General features: G+C 39.3%; 4 protein-coding genes across 5 annotated transcripts in view; all 4 read left to right on the forward strand.

Annotated features, from left to right (window-relative positions):
* LOC146453382 (stimulated by retinoic acid gene 6 protein-like) overlaps positions 1-7,742 on the forward strand; it is a 39,154-nt gene extending 31,412 nt beyond the window's left edge. For both annotated transcript variants that reach the window (XM_085096695.1, XM_085096694.1), the window contains exons 15-19: positions 3,698-3,806; positions 4,263-4,370; positions 4,471-4,634; positions 5,488-5,667; positions 5,839-7,742. In XM_085096695.1, the coding sequence (XP_084952821.1) occupies positions 3,698-3,806; positions 4,263-4,370; positions 4,471-4,634; positions 5,488-5,667; positions 5,839-6,011 (734 nt within the window). In that variant the 3' untranslated portion in view covers positions 6,012-7,742. The remainder of the gene's footprint in view (positions 1-3,697; positions 3,807-4,262; positions 4,371-4,470; positions 4,635-5,487; positions 5,668-5,838) is intronic.
* Positions 7,743-12,120: 4,378 nt separating this feature from the next.
* Positions 12,121-18,829, forward strand: part of LOC146453383 (uncharacterized) — a 44,091-nt gene continuing 37,382 nt past the window's right edge. The window contains exon 1 of the mRNA XM_085096687.1: positions 12,121-13,682. The gene's annotated coding sequence lies outside the window, so the exon portion shown is untranslated. The remainder of the gene's footprint in view (positions 13,683-18,829) is intronic.
* Positions 13,671-16,714, forward strand: LOC146453384 (uncharacterized). Its single transcript, XM_085096686.1, has one exon. The coding sequence runs from the start codon at positions 14,307-14,309 to the stop codon at positions 15,099-15,101; it is 795 nt and encodes a 264-aa protein (XP_084952812.1). The 5' UTR covers positions 13,671-14,306; the 3' UTR covers positions 15,102-16,714.
* LOC146453385 (stimulated by retinoic acid gene 6 protein-like) overlaps positions 17,183-18,829 on the forward strand; it is a 31,191-nt gene continuing 29,544 nt past the window's right edge. The window contains exon 1 of the mRNA XM_085096692.1: positions 17,183-17,415. Within this exon, the coding sequence (XP_084952818.1) occupies positions 17,387-17,415 (29 nt within the window). The 5' untranslated portion in view covers positions 17,183-17,386. The remainder of the gene's footprint in view (positions 17,416-18,829) is intronic.

Below are 18,829 nucleotides of genomic sequence, written 5' to 3' on the forward strand. Positions count from 1 at the left end.
TATTTGGGTCGACTGGCCGTTCTATTCGACTGCGCCAGTCGAATAGAACGGCAAAAGTTCGACTTCGATTCATACGTCGAACTTTTGCATGTGCCGAACCAAATGCATACGTTACGTATAAATTATATAAAATATATCTATGCCAGAGGTCTGCGCGTTCCATCGCGTTCCATCGTTCCGTTCTGAACAAGATGGCGGGAAAAGAGGAATGTGCTTGTTCTTCTTGTTTAGAAACAACTAAATATACTTGTCTGAGATGCGAAAGATTAAAAAAAAAAAAAAAAACAAAGAATCTATTCTTGAAGTGCACACGCACTTCAAACCGTCAGAAACTTTCCAATACAGGCTATAACAAAGGCGAAGCGTCATGACTTCTCAAGAACAAAATCTTCAAAAACAACATTTGAAGAAAACATTACTCTATTCAAACAGAGATTACGCTACAGAGGTTACCTCGATGACCGTATAGATAAAACTCTTTCAGAAGTCAATTTATCCGAAAGAATGTCGGCACTACAAAACAAACCAAAAACGCGCAAAAACATTTCCCCGTTTGTTACGGATCAATATTGCCCTTCTGTGCCTAACCTAGAACCATTCAGATGAGTAAATGGCACTTGATAGAAAATCACCCTCTGCTAAAAGAGATCTACAAAGACCCTTCCCTACTTTCGTAGAGAAAAGGAAGATCTGTGAAAGACGTACTCGTAAGAGCAAATTAGCATTGAAGGTCATATTCTTCCTATCTCGACCAATAGGAGCCGTGTTTGGCCTGTCTTCATCATTTTTTAAATAATAATAATAATAATAATAATAATAATAATAATAATAATAATGATAATAATAATAATAATAATAATAATAATAAAAATAATAATTTATTCACTTAATATAGCGCCTTTTAACATTAAAATGATCAAAACCCCTTTACATTTATTTAAACATTTTATATAAAAATATAATAGCTATAAAGAATTATAAAATAATTAAAATAAACTAAAATAAACAATTGACCACCACCAATGCCATTTCAGCAAACAAGCTCTTCCATGTCAGAATTCATCTTTCCCGCCATTTTGAATCTTCTTGAAAAAAAACAACAGCCGCTGAATAATCCTTCGTTGCTGTCATCTTGGGCGAGGAAGCGCGAGAGGGCTGGAGCGAGTCAAAAGTGACCCTAAGGAAGAGGACGACTGGCTGAGAAATAAAGGAGGGGGGAGGGGGAGAGGAGGGAAAAATACGCCTGCCCGCACTCATTGTTTGTTTGCAGAACCCGCACACTGGATAGACGGGGACTCTGATTGGTGCGGTAGGTCACATATTGATTGATACCTGACAATCCACGGCAGATCGGTCCGCATGTCATTTCATTCCAGCTCCACTGGCACTGTGCTCAATAAAACCGTGTCTTTCAGAAATTGGAATATCACTTGAATTGAGCTCCGAACAAAAAGAAATATTTTTTTCACTGTTGTCGAGACAAGATGTATTGGCAGATTTTCCTACCGCCTTTGGAAAAAGCCTTACCTTTCCGTTGTTGGTTCGACTGAAGGGCATTTAAATTGATTTTATCGAGCAAAGGTGCTGATGCGATCCTTCTCTGTCCGCTGAAAAGTGCTGTGAAGAAGCAACTTCAATGGGACGAACAAAATACGGATACCGACTAAAAAGATATTGAGGATGCAAAAAAACCGTTTATCATTGCTTCAGCGGAGGAGTGCTGTCCGTTTTTTCGATCGCTGAAAAAGATTGATACACCAGTTGACCAGCAGCTTTGTGTGATACTGGGGACAACTCGCATACTGTTCAGTTGGACCGGGTAAAGGCACTGGGGTAAAGGTTTGTATTCGCATAGCCCAGAATAAAAGTTTGAACTGATCTGCGCTTGATATTCTGTATTTGACCTTTGCGGCGCACAGCGTGACACTTGTAAATCTTCTGAAAGCGAACGCAGAAAATTAACTTTTTACTAATTTGACCGTCACACAGTAGCTTTATTCTTCCATGATTCTTTTTATTTTGAGACAGAGACAATTTTCACTTTATTATGCTTGATTTCAAAGTAGAAACTTAGATCACGCGAAGTACGTGACATGACTGCACAAGCTGCACAAGCTGTGATGAATGAAGCCGGAAATGCACTGATCAAGCGCAAGCCAGTATAAATAGGGGCGTTTGGCGATTACACAGGGTTTGCGGGCAGGCGTTTTTTTTCGCTCTCATTTCCTGCCCCCCACCCCCCCCCTCCCCGCTCCCCCTCAGCCTCCTTCAAATACGCGAGCTAAATTTATTATTCAGCGCTCGCCCATGAAAAACGCCTGCACTGCAGGCTACTGACCACGAAAATCTACTTTCTCACTTTAGCTTTAAGTTCGACTTCAGTTAGGTTCGACGTCTGAATCAACTGCCGAACTTAATTACTTGGGTCGACCTTAATAGGTATTAGGTTCGGCTCATGTAAAGTTTGACGTATGAACCGGGCCTTATTCGCTTCGCTGTTTTGTTACTCCATTGCAGATCACATGACAATACTCTTGGGACTAAGTTTCTTTAAAATTGGTCAAATTCACGAAAGCATGTATACTTTACTTCCAAAAAGATAAAGGATCGATTTTCCTTAGAACATCAAGTGGTTTGTAATTAGCATATAGAGCGAACAAGGTCTATACGATGCAATGCAGTACAACACCATACAGCTCAGTGCCACGTAATGCAATTAAAAACAACGCACCGTAAAGTACAATTTATTAACGTTAGACCTAAGATCTAGGATAAGATTGCTTAACACTCTGCTGAGCCAGATTCTCCTGTTGTAAACGCCAGGATATAAACACTGTAAATTCAAAACACCTGTTTCATCCCAAAAGTGCCAATTCAGCCCCTGGTGACCTGGGGCCATTTTGGTCATAATTTGGGACAACTGAAATGCCATTATCAAAGATCATTTCAGCCCACTCCGGGACTCATTTTAGCCAGCTAGGGTGCATTTGGAAAAACAGTTAAATGCAATTCGCGTGATGCGAATTATATAGGCTACACAAGCCGTCACCTCCACCTTCGCATTGAGGAGCACAAGTATTCCGTCATCTTCACGAGCAGTTTGCCATCCTAAAGAAATGCCGCGGGAAATTCGACTGCCTTATTTACGAGATGCTTCTAATAAGGAAAAAGAGACCGACTCTTAACACTCAAAAAGACTCCATACCAGCAAGACTGTTCATTTAATTTTGCATATTCTTTAGTTTTACTCCATCTCATTTTATTCTAATGTAATTTCATACCTTCCTTTCTTAATATAACGTTACCGATCTTATAATAATTTACATTTGATAATGCGGGTGACATGTCGTCGCCGAAACATCATGTTTTAATCTCGCTACTTTCTATAAGGTGCATTTAATACCGTAAAAGGGAAGTGCCACCTATTGTTAATGGCACTTTGGACCCAAAAATATTTTTTATTTGATTATGACCTGACGTGACTCATCTCAATCAATAGGCGCATTAAAGCTGTTGAGGTTAGGCTTGAGTGAGTGTACTAAAATTAATAAATAACACTAAAGGATGATTGTGAAACGAAACTGCATACCAACACATTCCGGTTCAATGAGCAAACAACAAGATAAGGAGTAGCTTCGAACCAAATAGTAACAAATGTTTATGAACGGCTAATTTAATGTCTGTTTCCGCTTTCTAGGTTTTGTCGTCTTGGATATTTTTCTGTTCGTTTCCTTTTTGATTCTGGGATCAATTTTCAAGTTTCCGCTTGTACGTGAAGTAGTAAAACGTTTGGCACTTCCACTTCTGTAAGTTTGGTTAAATTGTTAAATATTTTACTTTTAAGTTTGTACCTATATGTTGATAAATTTATGATATTTGTATGAAACATTTTCACTCTTATCCCGAGACACATAGGGACGAGGTAATTTGAGAAAAAAATTGAGAAAAATAAAAAAAAAAATAACCTTTTCCTGTTCTTTGTGAGACAGAAAATTTCGCCTTTTGATTGTAATTCCTCCAATAAATTGGGTTTAACGTGAAATTCCGAAGAAGTCGTTGTCCACTAAGTATTTTTACCACCCGACCAATCAAGAGAGAGTTATTTGGTGCTTGATAGGAAGGAATGAGACAAAAATGCCCTTCATCTCAACAAATTAGCATTGAGTATTTTTCCCTCTATTTTATAACAGGAGTTAGGTCATACTGTTTTATTAAATTAGTTTCAAGAGAAGCAATAGCTCAATGTCCTTTTTTTGTTTCAGACCCACCATCGGGATGGCATTGTTGTTGTGGTTGTTCCAACTGTTTCTTGCACACTTTGTCTTTCTCGACAGAGATTTTCCAAAAATAAGCTTCGCAGTCGATAACAGGTAATTCTTGTCCTCTACTGGCTCAAACCACTTCAAAGTTTGGTTTGTTTTTATTGACACGGTATTTGACTGTTATTTTTGTGCTTTTGCTTTTCTTCAGACGGCTGTTCTCGATTACGTCGTACTTCTTTTTCTTCTATAACATTGTCCTTGGCGTGTTTGCAAGCGCCTTCCGCATCATTAAGGCAATTTTGGTGGGGCTTGCTCTTCTTCCTCGAATTGATCGAACGTCTTTGGCGATAGGATTTCAGAAGTTTGACCTTGGTTTGTTTATAGCTCATTCTTTCAATTACATTAAAATTAAAGTTATATTTATTCTGGTCTGTATAAATCTTTTTCCTCTTCCTCTTCTTTTTCTTCTTCTTCTTCTTCTTTTTCCTCTTCTTCCTCTTCTTCTTCTTCTTCTTCTTCTTCTTCTTCTTCTTCTTCTTCTTCTTCTTCTTCTTCTTCTTCTTCTTCTTGTTCTTCTTCTTCCTCTTCCTCTTCTTCTTCTTCTTCTTCTTCTTGTTCTTCTTCTTGTTCTTCCTCTTTTTTTAAGGTCACAGTTTCTTGCACTCACTTCCAACACTTGTTTTGGTAATTGAGTTACGGAATTCATAGTTACGAAAATCGCAAGTTTTCATCGGCAAAACGACAGCTCAAAATTTCGTAACAGTAAAAAACTGATTCCCGTCGTTTTCGGGGGGGGGGGGGGGGGGGGGTACTGAATATGTCGTTAAAACGCGAGAAGTAGCTAAAAGTGTCAGCCAGCATTTTCGTAAAGCCAACAACAGCTGGAAAATTCGGGGCCGAATAAGATTTGTTTTTCCTAAAACGTTCTGATACTTAATTTTTTAGCTGAAGGATCCCAACAGATCAAAATAAATTAGCTTACAGACCTTTAAAATGCCTCCAAAAGGTCTAGAAACACAGGACAGCGTTAAATTGTCTCGGTGGGTGCCCCTGAGAATGGTACAATTTCTTACATCTTCCTCTAACCTTTTTCTTTTTCTAGAACTCCTTCATGCTTTGTTCTGTAAATTGGTTTTTAACCATGGTATGAGCCTGTTTGTGATATAGCCTCCAAAACCTGGTTCACTATCGACCTTTTTATAACTTTCTGTCCCTTATACTGTAGCCTTTGTTGCGTACCTTGGTTTTATCAACGTACTCGTGGCCCACAGCCATCCCGTGATGCTCGTGTTCTGTCAGTTGCTAATAAACAGACACAAAGATCGCGGCATTGCGGGGTCTCAACCACAAGAACGATCCATAGATGAACGTCAGGCATCTTCAAAAGAAAATGGAACCTCTACTGGTATGTACTCAATTTAATTGCTGATCATGGAAGTGTAATATTACATTTAATTATGTCATTGCTGCTGGTAGAAAAAATTATGCCCAAAAGAAAGAATTCACATGGTGAGATGTGACATATACCATTAAATAAAGTAATTGCATGACTTAATCATTTTTTTCTCTTTTTTAGTTTTTGCACGTGAACTCCGCATCCCGCGCCTGTCTCACAAGGCAGTCAACCGCTGGCACGTTGCTGTGACGCTACTTCGCAACCCGTCTCTCATCACGTATCGTAGACAGGGTGGTGTAACACCCTCTGTGGACCTCGGAAGCATCAATGCTGACATACACGCTCTTGTTTAAAAGACAGTGCAAAGGGGATGGGCTATTTTGCGTCCAAGAATGTACTTTTTAGATAATCCGTTGAGTTCATAACCGCGTAACAGTCAGTTTCCGAATGAATTCAGCGCCACTACGGCCTTCAGATAACGTGAAACGCTATAACACTTAGTGAACGTCCCTTGGCGTTAATGTGGATTGCAACATACACTATGTACTCGGATCTTTTTTGTTAAATAATTCCTGCAATGGCACTCTGATCTAACTCTTAGGTCCTTTCTCACGGGCCTCGTTTTTACTGCCGGGTGACGATGCGAGAAAGGGCCGGTAAGGGTAAAGGTTTGCATTTAGTCAGTTAGAACTGTTTGCGATCTTTAATGATCATAATTCTTACCAAGTATATATCTTGTTTAATTTAAATAGTTGTTTTGGCCTTCCTATAGAGAGACATAACTTAATAAGAAACAAAAGGACCGCCCGCCCCTTGGCCTTTTGTCACTATTTCTTTCCTTGTTTAGTAAAGCAATTAAGAGGGCTTTCCACAAATATCGACCAAGTGGTGGCAAGTCAAAAAATCGATTTCGTTCATATTTTGCTCATAGGTAGTCCCTAGTGAGAAACAAACTGAGCTGCGGTTAGTTCAGTTTTCAAAATACCGCTTCCTTTCGACGAAATATGCAAAAAAACGATTTTGTCTCGGTCCGCTTTCGGCGAGATGAAGATAAGAAGAGCACCACATTTGTTAGGAAGAAACTAAGAGAGTAGAGATCCATTTAGGCAGGGTTAAGCAGTGATTTGCACTTTTCAGGCCTACGTAAAGAACTGTTTTAAAACGGTTAGCTGTCATTTGTTTTCCGGCTAACTATCTGAGCTAGCCTTTGTTGGTGTATTATGAATATGAATAGAGTTCTAGATAGAAGACATGAAGCAAATAACGGTCGTTCGAGGAGAACACTATTTTATTAAAAACAAATAAGCTTTCTGTGGTGTAAACGCCACTAGGTGTCCAACCTTGTTTTGGAGAATCTATTCCGATAATCATATTGTGCCACTGACGAGTAGTTGTCGTTCATTTTTAAGATCGTGCAGTATCACTCGTGGAAAGAAAGAGTAGCGAGGTGAAAGCACTTGGTCGCCATGCCGACTGATTTCAGTTTCCCAGCTAAACAAATGTCAACTGATCCGATCCAAGTTTTAAGCTTTGACAAAAAATTAATAAACTTTTGCTGAAGGACGTTTAACGTTTATGAGTTTTCTTTGTAGCTGCAGCACTTGAAAGAACTTGAAAGAACTTCAAAATGATGAAACCATGCAACGAAATGTAAAACTGGCGTGCTCAGCCGATCTGGAGCGAGTATTTCCGCTGCTCTGCCAATCAGGAGTAAGTAACTTTGCCATCGTGGCAAGCGTGGCAAGGAAAATTAAGAAAGCTTACCCTTTGTTACAACAAATCAGCATTTAAAAAAAAGTTGCACTTTGTATTGCATTGTTATTGTTATTGTTGATGGGCAGTTTGCTGCATATGCACTAAAGATATATAAAACTGTAGAAAGGTTGAGGAACTGCTTACCGTTCATACGGTAAGCAGATTTTTATAAATGCTATGAAAAGATTGGAGCTTCGCTTTTAGGCTGGGCTAAATATATATATTATCGTAAACAAGGTTCATCTCGAGCTGCACAATGTTTCTCCTTGATAAAGAATTAGTTGGAAAGGCATCATTAAAGTACCGTTAAAACGAGGAAAGAAATTATCTGTCTCAGTATCCCTCAGTTTAAAACTAATTAACATTAGTATAAATCTACTAGTGTTCTATCACGAATGCTGTTCTCTTAGTGCTACTCATGCACTATTCTGTTGTAGGTACATGTGAGTAGCCTTATAGCGTTCGGTTGTCAACAAAATGGTGGCCGCTTCTTCGCGTTTTCGAAGTGTCTGTGAAGGGAATTCGAATAATTTGTTGTTAAATTTTAAACACTGAACTAGCTCTAACCCGATAGAAATTTCGAGCTCGTAATTTAATTGAAATAAGAGAAAAGATAAATCCTTTACAGGGATGCTGTTTAGCAAGATAAATTCACCGCTAATCTTACAGAAAACTATATATGTCGTTTACTCCCTCAAGCACAATAGACCTTAGCGACTTTAAGAAACCACCACGGCAACACCAACGGACATGTCACTTGAAAATATAAGTTCGCGTTACTTGTACTGCTTCGCGATTATTCCAATTCGTTCGACCTTTACAATGTGACTGAACTATCAAGTAACAGAACAGGTGGGAACGACATTCAAGTTGGGACAGAGAATGATAAATATACTGACATGTGTTAACAAGGTACTTAGACTACCCGACTTGTTGCCTTGTTTTAACAACAACAACAACAATACTTTATTTCGCCCCATTATTATTACAACAGAATCCAAATACATCCAACGGTATTCACAAACTTGATGTGAAAGGTGGCCAAAAACAACCGACAGTTTTCATATATGGTGGTTTATTTAACAATTATTCCATGAGCGCGCGTTGGATATGAGATGGTAAAAGAGTTGGCTATAACTAATCTCATATCCAACAAGCGCGAATGGAATAATTGTTTTATTAAATTCTCCGCGTTTGGACATTGCTGTTGAAGTTTACTGAATTTTTATATTTTAAGAAAAAATTTCTTTGAAATTTAAACGACCGGATGTTGAGGCAACCTCCGACCAAAGCGCGCGAAACCTAATGATCGCATGACACACAAAGCGTTTTGCAAACGGAGTTGATTGAAAAATCGAAAGCGAAGAAAATCGGACACAGTCGGACATCTAAAATTCAAGAAACGTTTAAATGTACGAATTATAACCTTTCTGAGACTCGCATTCAAGTGCTTTTGAAGTTCCAGCTCAGCGAGAAGCGTAATAGTTGTGCACATTTGAGCAAATGTTCTGCTGCGTGATGCCGAGCGAAGGAAGAGATCAGGGCAAGGACGGCAGTTTTTTCATTGTGAATTGAATTCCTCGCGGACGATTTAAAACACTTCAGGCAAGTCCAAGTGTACGAGGTACAACCTTGCTGAGACAAGCATTCAGTGCAAGTTTTTAAACTTCAAGCTTATTTGAGAAGCGTGAGAGCTGTGCACATTAGTGCAAATATTTTGCTGAGTGGTGCCGAGCGACGGAAACGAACATTATGGCCGCCGCTCGTACGGATTTCATAGATGAACCATCTGAAGTCCTCGTAAATTCGTAAAAACATAAAGACAGGCATGAAGCTCTTCCTAAGAAATTTCTTCGATTGGCTTTAACCTCTTACCGCCAGGACTTGCAAGCCATCCTGAAATTTTTGAAGGTAACCGGTTGTTATTGTTGTTGTTATGTGATCTAAAAAATCGTAAAATCTTGCAATTTTGAAGATTTTAAAGGAAACTTCAGAGATACGTACCATTAAATAGTGTCAAACCGAACTTTGTGGCTTTTATTGTTGTTATACTGAGATGGCATTGTTTGGTATTTCTTTCTTTTCCTTTTTTTTTTCTACATTTTTCCGAAGAAACTTTTGCTTCCCGCCGAAAAAAAAAATTTAGCTTAGCGACACCTGGGGCTTTCGTTTTCCATATAAGGTCAAACTACGGTATATGAGCTGATAACCGAGATTTAGTGAACCAATCAGAACTCTAGAAATGCAATATCCGAGGCTGAGAATTTCTTTATTTTCATGAAAATCAGCCTTATTAGCCTCGTTACCATGTGCAGAATGTTTTCTCTAAGCTGAGGTTATAGCGGGGTTAATTTGGTCATAATAATAATAATAATAATAATAATAATAATAATAATAATAATAATAATAATGCAACGGATTTTTAAATGACCCCTCAGGTTTTGTACTAAACATGGCTCGTGAAAAATGCTGTTTAAATGAATTAAAAAAAAAAAAAAGGAAAATCTATTTTTTTGCGTGACGTCTGGTCTGATGGGAAGATTCCATAGATTAATCGTCACTGAATAACCTTGATTGTTGCGGGTAAAGCTACCAAATTTTTCAACTACTTTTATGGCCGTCGATAAAACCAGGAACATGGAATATTCCGGAACATTCCGGAACATCCCGGAACATCCCGGAACAAGAAAAAAAAATTAAGATACAAAAAAAAAATAATAATAATAAATTAAACAAAAATAAAGAAAAAAATGAAAAAAAGTGTGTATATTTATATAAAATGAAATTACATTGTATCCGAAAAAAAAAATCATATAAGAAGAATTACGGAGTAGGTGGAGAGGTGGGACGGTAGTGTAAATGGGGTGTTGAACTGACCACACTGGATGAAGGCGAAGAACTTTCCCGCCATTTGCAGCACGTGCTTATCGTCCGCTACGCCAGAAACTGATCAGTTCCGGCTATTTTCAGTGGATTTTATCTTAAAAACAAACAGGCCTAACAGGAAATTTTGTTCATATAAAAAATAGTTATAAGCATAGAGAGGAGCTTTGTAAAAGCAAACAATCTACAAGGAACCGCACAATGAAAATGCTGCAAGTATACGCAGGATCTGTGAAAGATCTAATCAGCCAAAAATATAAATGACTCAAATTTCTGCAAGGCTGATCGGACTGCTTAGAAAACCTAACACGACAGCGACATGATAGAGGTTGCCGCATTCTGTTGATTCTCGGTTTGGTCTCATTGGAAGGGAAGAGAAGTTTTCGTGGCTTTCGTTCGAGAAACGGGTCCAAGCTCCCGAACGACCAACAAAGGAGTACAAATACGGAACGGGAGGCCCTAGGCGAAGCCCGGGAGGGTTTTGGTAAAAAGACTGCGCGAACGACTTTTAGCTCCACTCCGAACATCAGGAAATTGATTCTTTGGTCAGCCGAGCCGGAACTGATCCAATTCTGGCGTAGAAGGCGATAAGCACGTGCTGCAAATAGCGGGAAAGTACTTGCGCCTTCATTCAGTGTGGTCAGTTACAACACCCCATTTATCGTAGGTACTTCATATATCCCCTATTATAATAAGGGATACATGAAGTACATACCATTGAAGTACATACTCCATTTATACTACCCTCCCATCTACTCCGTACTTCTTCTTATATGAATTTTTTTCGGATACAATGTAATTTCATTTTATGTAAATATACTCACTTTTTTTTCATGTTTTCGTTTATTTTTGTTTAATTTATTATTATTATTATTTTTTTTTTTAATCTTAATTTTTTTTTCGTGTTCCGGGATGTTCCGGAATGTTCCGGAATGTTCCATGTTCCGGGTTTTATCGACGGCCTACTTTTATAGCTTTTTGTCCTTATACAAACATATTAATTAATTTAGATTAAAGCGCGGAAAAAATTGCCCTCAGGGTATCTTGTGTCACCATCTTTGCATGCGACTCCGGCCTACTTGCCTCATACACAGAAATTCTTTGCGTCTTTATGAAATCTTTCTTATGGTTCTGGTTTTCGTTCTTGGAAGATTGAAAGGCGTGATATCGGTTTCCCATAACAAGCATTAGCAAACGTTTGACGCATTATTGGCATGCAGACATGCTTTTTCCGAGAAAAGTGATTTACATAAATACGGATTAGATAACAGACTAATTTACCAGCCTCTAGTAAGACTCATTGTCTATGAAACTCGGATCTTTTGTTTGAAGTTTCTCTCCAAACAATGTATCTTCCCGATCTGGAAATTATTTTGCGTCGTAAGACAATCTTTCCTATGCTCCTGACTTTCATTCTTAGAAGATTAAATGGTGATGGGGCGATATCGGTGGCCTATAAATACCAAGCATTAGCAAAAGTTTGACGTATCATTGCGCATGCAGACATTCCTTTTTCCGAGAAAAGTGATTTACATAAATACGGATTAGATAACAGACTTATTTATTAACCTCCGGTAAGACTTAAATATTGTCTCTAAAATTCGGATCTTTTGTTTTAAGTTTCTCTCTAAACAATGTATCTTCTGGAAATTATTTTGCGTCGTAAAAGGTAATGGGGCGATATCAGTGACCTAATACCAACCATCAGCAAAAGTTTGACGCATCAAATATGTTCCGCATGCAGACATTCTTTTTGCGAAAAAAGTGATTTACATAATACGGATCAGATAACAGACTTAGCTCCTAGTAAGACTTATTGCAAAACAAAACAAACACACATCGCCTCGTGCCCTGATTGGTTTGTCAGCTCACCGTCATAAACCAAATGCTAATCTTTCCACCACGAAAGGCATAGGACCACAGAAATCACTTCCCAGCCGCAAGCCTTTCAATATGGCGAATACTTCTTCGCATGATGAACGGAAGGGTAAGTGAATCTAGCGTAATAATCTTGAAATCAATTGTTTCAACCCCATTTGGCATATATATGATCATGTAATATGCTTACTTGTATCAATGGGTTTGATATAGCATCTCACGTGATTGGCTTCCAATATTGAAATCAATTCAATTCACTATTTACGGATACCCGTAACATGAAATGTAACATGAATTGGAAGTTCAGTAAACAGCTTCCATTTAGATGAGGGTCTCAGCGAAAACGGATATAAAGTTTTGTCGACTGTGGTCATTGATAAGGTAACTTGGCCACTTTAAAGTGGTTCGAAACCTAACGTCTCGTGTTCTAGCCCTCCCTCAGAGCAGATATCGGCGATCAAATTCGCCTAGTGCACCCGTACGCTCATCGCTGCGAATCGCCAGTAAAGTAAACCAATCAGGCGGGGCGATTTTATCACATGACTTTTCAAAATGCTCCTCGATGGAGCCCGGGAACAAGGTTGAAGTGCCACATCGCCGCAATCGGAATAGGTCGGTGGCGAAAATTGCTGGCGATCAAATGCACCGCGATCGACGTATTCGGTTGGGGCGAATTAAAAATCGCCAGGTGTGTCGCCGGCTTAAAGGGACAGTATCACGCTATTTTTAGTAACATATTGAAAATCGCAAAGACGCTATTCGGTTGATAGCAGCCAAGATATAATGACAAAATTCCATTAAAAGGCTATAAGAATGCAAAGAAACTATCCAAGGATATTTTCGCCGGCAGATAACCAAGATAGAGAGGGGTTCAAATTTTAAAACGTCTGGCAGACGTTTTTCAAATTTTGCTGTTGTAACGCCCTAAAAATCGCGGGTTGTACTATATTTTGGTTCAACCTTTCGTCTTAGAATCACTATTAATATTTCTTTAAATTAGCGATTGAGAATTTAAGTAACACAGTGTTCAAAGTTTAAAGTTAGTGAATTTTGGCCAAAAATCATGACATCTCCCATCGATCCCCCATGATACTGCCCCTTTAAGGCAGCTAGGGTAACCGACTTGCACGCATGCGAGGCAACGTTTTTTCGGCATGGAACACCACTGGTGACTCGTTTATGTCTCGGGAACTTTTCGACAGTTTCCAAAAGCGTGTAAATTGCCATTGCCAAGGAAACTCGTGTTACAAAAGACAAGCAAATAAGTCACCTGACCCAACGGCGGGAATAAGAGTCACATAACATCCATCCGCAACAAAGGGCTAGGCTCCGCGGTTAGCCTTACTCCTTCGCATAGATTTCTTTGTTAAGTTTGGCAAATATGGGGTTTGCAACGGAGTTTTATATGATCTCTCAGGTTTTTTACTAAATATGGCTCGTAAAAATGTTGTTTAAATGAAGAAAAATGAAAGAAAGAAAGAAAGAAAGAAAGAAAGAAAGAAAATGCAGTTTTTGCTTAACGTCCGGTCTGTTGAGGAGATCCATAGCCTAATCATCAATGAATGTCTGTGATTGTTGCGGGTAAAGCTACTAAATTTTTCAAATACATTGAAAGTTTTTTCCTTATACAGACACAATAAGTTTAGATTAGAGCGCGGGAAAAATTGCCCGCAGGGTATCTTGTGTCACACCTTTGCATACGACTCCAACCTTCTTGCTTCATACACAGAAATTCTTTGCGTCTTAATGAAATCTTTCTTATGGTTCTGGTTTTCGTTCTTGGAAGATTAAAAAGCGTGACATCGGTTTCCTATAACAAACCTTAGTAAAAGTTTGACGCATTGTTGCGCATGCAGACATCCTTTTTCCGAGAAAAGTGATTTACAATAATACGGTTCAGATAATAAACTAATTTACCAGCTCCTTGTAAGACTTATTGTCTCTGAAATACGGAACTTTTGATTAAAGTTTCTCTCTAAATGTATTTATCATGGGTTACGTAACCTCATTTTTGGGTGTTTGTGACACTTTGTCACAATGCTTCATTAGCGGGGCGTCGGGTATATATATGCTGAGGCCTCGATTTGTATTCATTCGAGTCATACGACCGCACTCAGTTCGCCCTCTAAATTATGTCTGACACCGAAAACGTCGATGAACCAAATGTCGAGGTTCCTCGTGGTGACGCTTCGCAGCAGATTTCTACTCCGCCTTCTACGTCTGAGCAGTCTACTGATTTAGCCTCGACGTTCGCTCTCTTTAAAGATTATTTTGACAAGAAGTTGACCGCGTTAAAGAGAGACATCCAGGAAGGTTCCTTAAGCAACAGCGACTCTATTGCTAAGAAGCTGAAAGAAGAGTCCAAAATTTCCTTCAAGTTTGAAGGGAACAAAAAGCAGTTCTACTTCAATTCTGGCCTTGCGGAGAAGGTTCAATCGACTTCCACCGCTCTAGGTAAAAGGAAACTTGAAGTCGTTCGCAGTTGCCTAGAAGAATTGGATTCTGACATCAAGAAACGCAACAAGCTTATCAGATTGGCAGATAAGTCCGCCGCTGGTTGGGATTTGGTTAACGAGTATCTATCTGACGAATTGGCTAGTGGATCGGAGGACGAGAAGCGTATTCGGCGTGCAGAGCAGAGAGCCCTTCGCAAACGTAAAGATCGTCAACAGCAGAAAGGGAAGTCCGCAGTCAAGCAAAGCCAACCTTCTGCCACCACCACTTCATTTGCTGGCCAGCGTCTTTTCAACTTTGCTTCCTCTTCTCGTGCTTATACGTGTGTTAGCAAAGCAAAGCCTGGTGATATTTGTTTCGCCTGCGGTCAGCAAGGTCATTGGGGGTCCGAGTGCCGTGGTAACTCTCAACCAAGATCTTCAAGTTCCAGCCAGACGAATTCTGGTTTCTTCTCAAACGCTGGAGGTAAATGAAAGTTTTCCCAAGAACTTGGCGTTTAAGTTAAGTATTCATATATCTTGTTGTAATGGATCTTTCCAATTTAGAATTTTTAAGAGAGATTGATTCTAGTTCATTAGTCGATTTCGATTACGATCGCAATCTATTTGAATACGAACAGAATTCTGTATTGCCTGTACCTTTGTTACTGATACTATTAAGTTCGGTTATCGCATCCCTTTTATTAGTACCCCTTGCAGGGCGTTTTTGAATAACAATAAGTCAGCTTCGGATTTGATTGCGTCTTTTGTCGAGTCGGCTATATCTGAATTAGTTGGTAATCACTCGGTTGTTGAGGTGCCTTTTGTCCCACATGTCGTTAACCCGCTCTCTGTGTCAATCCAATCGTCAGTCAAGAAAAGGCTTATTCTTGATTTGAGACATGTCAACCAGTCTATTTGGAAGCAAAAGTTCAAGTGCGAAGATTGGAGGGTTTTGTTATCATATGTCAACAAGGGTGATTTCCTTTTCAGTTTTGATCTTAAGTCTGGCTATCTCCATTTTGATATTTTCCCAGATCATCAGACATTTTAAGGATTTTCCTGGTTTTTTTCTGGTACTGTCAAATATTTTTGTTTTACAGTTCTACCTTTTGGGCTTAGTTCGGCCCCGTACATTTTTACCAAATGCCTCAGGCCGCTTGTTAAGTTTTGGAGGCTTAGTGGCATTAAGATAGTTGTGTTTCTCGATGACGGGTGTGGTAAGGGTGAATCTATGCAAATTACTAAAGAGCACTCGTTTTTTGTTCAGACATCGTTGAGTAATGCAGGGTTTGTTGCGAATTCCAGTAAATCACATTGGGAGCCTACGCAGTCGCTTGTCTGGTTGGGTTTGAACTGGAATCTTTTTTTTCTGGTTCGCTTTCTATTATCGACAGGCGTATTTCCAATTTCATTGCCCTTATAGAGAAATTCCTTCTATCTGCCCCGTATGTTACTGCTCGGGATTGTGCCTCGATCGCAGGCCACGTTATGTCAATGTCACCAGTATTGGGTAATTTGACTCGTCTTAAAACCCGTTTTTTGTACAAGGTTATAGAATCCAGATCTTCATGGGATTCCCGGTTCAATGTCGGGCATCATAACAATTGTCTTTCAGAAATATTTTTCTGGAAAAACAACATTGTTAGTCTTAATTCTAGAGCTATAGTGCCTTACCAGGCGCCTTTTTTTGCTTAGTTTTTCAGACGCTAGTAACGTAGCCTGTGGCGCGTTCCTTGTTGGTACTGAGGAAGTATGTCATCGTATGTGGAGCCCATGTGAGGCTAAAAAGAGCTCTACATGGAGAGAGCTTAAAGCTGTACATTTTGCTTTAACGTCGTTCAAGGATTCGGTTCAGGGCAAGTCAGTTAAATGGCACTCTGACAATCAAGGGGCTGTTCGTATAGTTGAGATAGGGAGTCCTAACGCAGAATTGCATTCTATCGCGCTTGAGATTTTTGATTTCTGTCGGATTTTTCATGTTCAGTTTGTCCCTCAATGGGTTCCCAGAGAGCTTAATGTTTGTGCTGATGAGATTAGCAACATTATCGATTTCGACGATTGGTATACTACCCAGTGGTTTTTTGCCCATTTAGATCTAGTATGGGGCCCCCATATACCATCACATTTCTTCCATATACCACACGTTCGACATTCAAATCCTAGCAGTATGCAGGATGTTTGTCCCATGAACCTAGTTTAATGGCCTTAGCTCCCACGAGTCTCCTGTAGCTCAGTGGTAGAGCATCCGAACTAGTAATCGGAAGGTCTTAGGTTCGACTCCTGATAGGAGCACTCGGATTTCTTTTTTCCGAGTATGCCTGCGTCACTTTCTTGAATAAACATCATTCTCATTCATTCACCAGGCTGGAAATATACCATCACATTTCTTTCAGTTGTAATTTTGTTTTTCTTATATTTTGCGCCATATTGTTTATGAATATACTGTTTGTAATTCAGTTGATATTGAAGACGTAATAAAGAGGGTCGTACACGGCTCGTGTTGACACACCCCATAAGTGGTTGCTTATTACATGATAAATGTTTAATATTCGGTTGAGCGGGTGAGCGAATTAGAATATAAACAATGTATCTTCTGGCGCATTAAAGAAAAGGAAAGCAAAACAAAACAAAGACACATCGCCTCGTGCCCTGATTGGTTTATCAGTTTACTAATTAACACTGATAGTAAAAGGAGTTGTCATAAACCAAATGCTAGTCTTTCCATGACTAAAGGCACAGGACCGTAGAAATCACTTCCCAGCGGCAAGACTTTTAATATGGCTAGTACTTCTTCGAATAATGAAGGGTAAGTGGATCTAGCTTAATAACCTTCAAATCAATTGTTTCAACTTCGTTTGGCAAATATATGATCATGTAATATGTTAACTTCTATCAATGGGTTTGATGTAGCAGCTCTGATACGGTCTCACGTGATTGGCTTCCAATACTGAAATCAATTCAATTCACTATTTACGGATACCCGTAACATGAAATGTAACATGAATTGGAAGTTCAGTAAACAGCTTCCATTTGGATGAGGGTCTCAGTGAAAACGGATATAAAGTTTTATCGACTGTGGTCATTGATAAGGTACCTTGGCCACTTTAAAGTGGTTCGAAAACTAACGTCTCGTGTTTAGCCCTCCCTCAGAGCAGATCACTCAAAACGCAAGCTCTCGAACTATCGAATCTGAATACGATGACCGAAAGCATATATTTTTGGCACTTATTAATTAATACGAACACGAATGGTAAACATTTTAAAATTTTTATAGATGTCTGAAACAGGAAATGCATGGCTAACCACGGACCTTAAATAAACAATTGCAAATGACTCTGTTCACGAATTGAAATCCACGTTGACTGACACAAGGTTGGAGCAGCCACCTTTAAACAGCTGAGCAAGAAATGGTTTCATAAGTTTATTTTCATTCACTGTTTGTACTTTGTGCAAAAATCTACTTGATAGGAGTATGCGGAGTCATATAGTCTATATCTCCTGGTAAGACTTATTGTCTCTCAAATTCGGATCTTTTGTTTGAAGTTTCTCTCTAAACAATGTATCTTCTGGTGTGTTAAATAAAAGGAAAGCAAAACAAAACAAAGACATGCACATCGCCTCGTGCCCTGATTGGTTTGTCAGGCCCGGTTCATACGTCGAACTTTACATGAGCCGAACCTAATACCTATTAAGGTCGACCCAAATAATTAAGTTCGGCAGTTGATTCAGACGTCGAACCTAACTGAAGTCGAACTTAATTAAAACTAAAGTGAGAAAGTAGATTTTCGTGGTCAGCGGCTGTTGTTTTTACTCAACAAGATTCAAAATGGCGGGAAAGATGAATTCTGACATGGAAGAGCTTGTTTGGTAAAATTAATAAAGACAGGCCAAACACGGCTCCTACTGGTCGAGATAGGAAGAATATGACCTTCAAAGCTAATTTGCTCTTACGAGTACGTCTTTCAAAGATCTCCCTTTTCTGTACGAGAGTAAGGAAGGGTCTTTGTAGATCTCCCTTAGCAGAGGCAGATTTTCTATCAAGTGTCATTTACCAGGAGCCATAATCAGGGATGGAGACCGTAACGAGAAGCCATTTTGACTTGTGGGCCTGTCCCCATGTATTGTACCAGAAAATATATATTTTTAGAAAAAAATTACGCCGTACGTGCGTGCGCGCACGCGTGTTAACGGCCAGGATCGCGCTCGGAGAAATTGAAATG

Source organism: Pavona decussata, unplaced genomic scaffold, assembly GCF_977016875.1.
Source record: "Pavona decussata unplaced genomic scaffold, jaPavDecu1.1 SCAFFOLD_334, whole genome shotgun sequence".
NCBI lineage: Eukaryota > Metazoa > Cnidaria > Anthozoa > Scleractinia > Agariciidae > Pavona > Pavona decussata.

Coding starts and splice junctions, on each gene's coding strand:
- LOC146453384 (XM_085096686.1), top strand. CDS start 14,307: ATGTCTGACACCGAAAACGTCGATGAACCAAATGTCGAGGTTCCTCGT.